This window comes from Choloepus didactylus, chromosome 21 (genome assembly GCF_015220235.1).
Source record: "Choloepus didactylus isolate mChoDid1 chromosome 21, mChoDid1.pri, whole genome shotgun sequence".
Classification (NCBI taxonomy): Eukaryota; Metazoa; Chordata; class Mammalia; order Pilosa; family Megalonychidae; genus Choloepus; species Choloepus didactylus.
Genome location: NC_051327.1, coordinates 52,725,144 through 52,731,272, shown reverse-complemented (window position 1 = coordinate 52,731,272; position 6,129 = coordinate 52,725,144). Strand labels below are relative to the sequence as shown.

At 34.2% G+C, this 6,129-nt stretch overlaps 1 protein-coding gene across 1 annotated transcript; it reads right to left on the bottom strand.

Annotated features, from left to right (window-relative positions):
- Positions 1 to 310: 310 nt before the first annotated feature.
- LOC119517933 (olfactory receptor 5D18-like) lies at positions 311 to 1,252 on the bottom strand. Its single transcript, XM_037815001.1, has one exon. It carries the CDS (start codon positions 1,250 to 1,252, stop codon positions 311 to 313), a length of 942 nt encoding a protein of 313 aa, XP_037670929.1.
- Positions 1,253 to 6,129: the final 4,877 nt, after the last annotated feature.

Genomic DNA, 6,129 nt, shown 5'->3' with positions numbered 1-6,129 from the left:
TCCATACAGTTTACACAAGCTGTCCCCTATTCTGTCTTTATTCTCTTTTAATCTTCATGATCAGATTATTAACAAGGTCATGTTACTGCAATTCTGTAGGTGAAAAACTAAAAATGAGAGAAATTAAGTTAATTGATCTTCTCCATCAAGTAAGAGACATGGACAAGTTTAGTCTCCTTAAACCAAAAGTAATGCCCTTCCTATTGTAAAACATTTACTCTTTACTTATTTTTAAAGGCATTTTTTAAAACAACCTTTTTGGACACAATTTATTTACAAATCAGGAACAAACCCTTCTAACATAATATGCTTAGTGAGAAAAGACTTTAGCACCTATTATCATATTGACAGTGTCCTTGACATCCTTATTCCTGAAACTATAGATCAGGGGATTCAACATGGGGATCACTAGTGTGTAAAACACAGAAGCCACTTTGGCCATGTGCCTGGAGTTTTTGGAGTTGGGAACACAGTAGAGGAAGATGATGGTGCCATGGAAGGTGGTGATGGCAGTTAAGTGTGAGGCACAGGTGGAGAAGGCTTTGCGACCCCTACTGACTGAATGCATCTTCAGGATGGTGACAATGATGAACACATAAGAGGTGAGAATAATGAACAGTGTGCTCACCACATTAAAGGTGGAAAAGATGAAAAGTAGCAACTTGTTGAGGTAAGTATCAGAACAGGAGAGAGAGAGTAGTGAGGAGAACTCACAGAAGAAGTGATTGATTGTGTTGAAACCATGAAAACATAAGTTGAAAGCAGAGCATGTGAGTATCGAGGAACATGCTAATCCCCATGCATATGATCCAACCACCTGCATGGCACAGAGTTTCTGGGACATGGCAACTGTGTAGAGCAGAGGGTTGCAAATAGCCACAAAGCGGTCATAGGCCATCATGGATAATAAAAAGGATTCAGTCACCACAAAGGTACAAAAGAAAAAGAATTGTAGTATACATCCTAAAAATGAAATGGATCTGTCTTCTACAACTAGGTTCACCAGCATCTTGGGAGCAGTGATGGAGGAATAGCAGAAATCCACAAAGGATAGATGGCTGAGGAAAAAGTACATGGGAGTGTGAAGTTTGGGATTAATTCTGATGATCACAATCATTCCAAGATTTCCTACAACAGTAATGCTGTAGATAGCCAGAAATACCAAGAAGAGAGGAACCTGCAGCTCTGGGTAATCTGAGAAGCCCAAGAGGGTGAACGTGGCCCCACTTTTATTTCCTTCTGACAATACCATGTTTTCTGTCTGTAGAAAACTGAAAGTCAATCCTGGAAACAAAAATATTAAGACAAGTGAGCATATGGGAAATGACTTACTATCCCTTGCTGATACTAGAACGTGAGACCTGACATATATCTTTCAGAATCTCTTTATGTGTTTATTATACAAAATATGCTGAATGTCTACAATTATAAAGCATGATAACTAGTCATCTTTTAGATTTTCTTAATGAAAACTAATTACAATTTTTGAACTCTTTTTAGTTTAAATTTTTGCCTGTAGTTTTTAATATATAAAAATATAGGAAAATATGTGCAAGGGTTTTGATGGTTTTGATCATGTTTTAATGAAATCATCATAGAACACTTTCAGATCTCTTTGAACATTATGAGTTCATAAAAGACAAGTATAACATTATCTCTAGTCCTAATTTTCAAATATCCCATTAATAAAGATGTCAGTATGGTTATATGCAAGACTGGGACACTCAATGTTCCCATGTGTTCCTGTACTAACAAATCTGAAAATTAAAGATGACTTCAAAAAGCAATCCATCACACAACTAACATTATAATTATTACATTTTTTTCTTAACACAATATTTCATTCATCTAAAACATTTAAGAATTAAATGTTTATGTTTAATATACTGGCTCTTTTCTGTCTCAACAGCTCTTATTAAGTTGATGGTAATATTTATTATATCGTTGCACCCAGGAAATGTGTTAGTCCAAATCTTCCCTATAATTTCTTCCCATTTTAATGTTTACTTTGCTCCCAGGAACCAGCATTTGTTCTTGGATTTATAATCTTAGTTAAAGCTGGGTCCCTTTTTTTTTTTTTTTTTTTCATGTAAGAGTTCATTCAATCTCTGATTATTCAGCTCTACTTATATAATTTTCTACCTTAACAACTCCTCTAAAAATCCACAGAAGGAAGAAAATACATATTTCTAAAACTCTCAAGGTATCTTCTATTCCTCCATCCCAGATACCTTTTGTTCATGGCACTGCTATTTAGGAACAGAGCTGAGCCAGCACTTCTATGTAAAACTCTGTTTAAAGAGTCCAGTCCCTGTTCCTAGCATGTTCATATAGGAAAGTACTGTAATGACTGAATATCTCTCCAAAACTGTCTTACTCTAAAGAGTAAGTTCCTCCCCCCCCCCAAGTTGTGTTCTAGACATCCTACACTGAAACTCATAAGGGTACATCTTAAGAATCTTAAAGCAAACCTGGTGATGACAAAGGCATGATCTCTCTTGTCCCTGGAAAGCTTGGTTTGGAGTAATGCCTTTGATCTTATATCTGCAGTCACAACTGTTGGGACATGGACCCTGGAGACTTTCTATTGCCTATTCTCCAGAGACCACAAAGTAAGCAATTAAAATTAATCACCTTTCCTTGATGTGGTTTTTGTGTTCTAGAAAACTTGAAGGAAAATGTAGTGCAACCAAGAGCTAACAAATAATTATAACTTATTGAATTGGGACTCAGTTATTTATCAGCCTTATGATATATTGTGCCAACAGCAAATACTTATAAGTATTGTAACTCACTGAACTGTAACCCAGGTTCCTTGAAGTTTTGCTTTGTAACGCTAACTGAATAGCCTCCTAATAACCTTTTGTCCCTGGACTTATCCTCTTACATTCTTTTGTAGCTTGGAATCTTATGATTCAGCTAACAGGCCCCTAAAGTTTATTAATGAAGAAAGCTGAGCCAACTCACCTCATTGTGCTAGATAAAGCCTGTTCTAACCAGAAGTAGCCTACCTGACATTCACAGTAGCAAAAAACTTTAGTGTAGAGCTAACTATACCTCACTATAATACTAAAAATCCATACCGTTCATCATTTTACAGTTGCTATCTTCTTACATGTATCCTACAACTAAGTATATAATCAATCTGCACATGCCCAAAAAAAGTGCCACCTCTTACCTCATCATTTCAAACCACTGGACATTATCATGAGCCCACCTTGGCCAAGATGCTATAAAACTCTCAGAAGCTCTTCAGATTGGGGAGACAGATCTGAGGCCTGAAGCTTCCTGTTCTCCTTATACTTCACTCTGTTCTACTTTATAAAACTCTTTGTCTCTTTTACAACCTGGTGTCATACATTTGGTCATTATGTGCATAGGGCAGAGTACTCACGTTTTGTCCTGTAACAGTAGCAGTATTAGGAAAACAAAACATGAAACTTATTTATAAAAGTCATTTTCCCTAGCTCCATGATCACTCCCATGTACTCTGTTATAAAAATACATGTAATCACAGGATTCATCATTACCAAATACTAATGAGTGACTTTATGTGCTGGGCAAAACCCTCTTCCTCCATACCATCCACTCAAACCATTGTGGAGGAATGTGAAGAGCCAGCTTTCAGGTGATTATGAATTATTGAGAGTAAATACTTACAATGGTAAATATTCAATTGAAAAAAAAATGGTTAGCTCTCCATTAAATCTCTTTTCTACTTTATTACTCTTTCTCCATGTGTCTTTTCCTGCTATTCTGACCTCTTTGAAATTCCTTTATAAAATAGCACCCTCTTTCTTACGGTTCTTTCCACTGGTGTTTCCTCTGACTGGAATGCTCGCCTTTTAAGTTTATTCTCAAATGCCTCTCTAGTCAATAACACACACATCCATGAGCACACTAATGCACTTCAGATGTCACCTTACTACCCAATTTTAATGATTAGAGTACACAGTAGCCTTCAAACATATTTTTATTGCATTTATTATACATTGTATTTCCTCTAGCTAGAATAAAATTTCCAGGAAAGAAGGGAATTTCAGTTGTTTTGTACACTGCTCTATTTCATGCCCCTAAACAGTGGCTAGCACAAAGTCAATATTTTCAGAATATTTACTGAGTGGTAAATAAGACCTTCCATGGGTCTGGTGATAGAACTATAAACACCAAAACTCTGTGAATTTGATTGTGGAGAGAAGATGGTTCAAAGAACAAAGAAAACTTGGGTTGGTTTTAGAAGTGATTATTGAAATTGGGGAATCAAAACAAAACAAAACAAAATATCCATTCTGTTTGATTTCCTAGCCCTAGTCAGGTTTATTAAAATAGAAATATTGAATTTTAAAAATTAAATGAAATGATTTAGTGACATACAAATGAAATGACTTACAAATGAATACCAATATCTCAAATGTTCTCCTTTAGGAAAAGTTTGGCAAAAAATAGCTTATCAAAGTTCTATTGTGGTGCTCACTTCAGTAGCACATATACCAAAATTGCCACAACCCATGCCCCTGTGCAAGGATGGCATACAAATTCTTTAAACATTGCATGTTTTTATTTTAGGCTGTATATATATTACTGGAAAAAACTTTTTAAATGTCCAGTTTTACAAAAGTTAAGGTTTTTTGTGTCCATTATTCAACAAATATTTCTGCATAACTATTACATGCAAAGATATGCTATTGATATGAGAAAAATACAGAAAGGAATCACATTTAAATTTTTCTCACAAAGATATTTAACCTCTTTGTAGTAATGATAAACACCATTGATCATAGATTGATTGAAGAGAATGTACGCATTAATCAGCATTAAAACAGTTACTATTTTGTGACATTTGTTTCCTAATATGGGAACAAGGGAAAGGAGGTTGAGTAAATAATGATGCTAGATATGTATTAATTTATTCATTAATTCATTCAATAACTATATATTTATAATATATGTTTAACATGAGTCAGACACCATTTTAGGTTTTGGGGAAAAAGAGAAACAAAATTCCTTCCTTAATCAAATTTACATTTAATAGGGAAAACAAAAGTAAACAAAACTAATATGTAACTATTTTCCAGTAATGAGGAGTGCTAAAGAGATTAACCAGAGTTATCATTTTTAGTAGGGAGGTCAGGCAAGAACACAATGAGATGCTGTTTAACAGAGACCTTTAGGAGGTGAGGGAGCAAATTATGCAAATATATTGGGCTCCATTGACATCCCGTTTCTTTCTTCTCTCATGGCTTCTCTCTCTGTGGCCTTCTTTGTGAGGCCTCAGTAATAGGATTAGGACTCATTCTGATTCAGTTGGGCCATGCATTAACTGAAGTAACCTCATTAAAATATCCTATTTACAATGGGTTTATCTCCATAGGAATGGATTAAGATTAAGAACATGTTTTTCTGGGGTACATAACTCCAAGCTACCACAAATATCTTCTCTGATATTACAGCTGTAACTCTTCTCTTATGTGGACAATTTTGGTTTCAATGTCATGTATATAATTATTTATATACCTTATACTAAAATAAACATTATGTTACATGAGGTACAGGCAAATTCTGTTTTTAAGATCCCTTAAAAATGTTTTACACTAAGGGGTGTGTTTGAAACATATTAGGTTAATTTATCTTGATTTGGTTTCAACTGGTACAGATTTTTTTTTTTTGCTTTTTAATATAAATTTATTTAAAAAAAAATGTAAAATATTACCTTTTCCAAAAATTGAAACTATATTATAAGGTGCATTCCCAGAAGTTTTCATCCTTACTTTGCCAGTTTATTTAGTTTTTGATTGTCCTTTACCTCTTCTTTCCTACAATTTTCCATACTATAAATACTTTTCAGCATCTTGCTGTTTTCACTTAACAATACATGTTGGCAGTTACTCCATAGCAGTATATAAAAATAGTTCTCTTTCTTTTATTACATTTATATTGTATTTGATTGTGACCCACATATTATCCAATCATTTTCACACTGAATTTATCCATCCAAATGTTATAAATAATGCTTGTTAATATGTTACTTCATATATTTTGCTACACTATCTTCAGAATGGATTCTTAGATTTGTGACTGCATTGAAAAGGGATAACTGCATATGCAATTTTTCTAACTGTATAAAGTCTC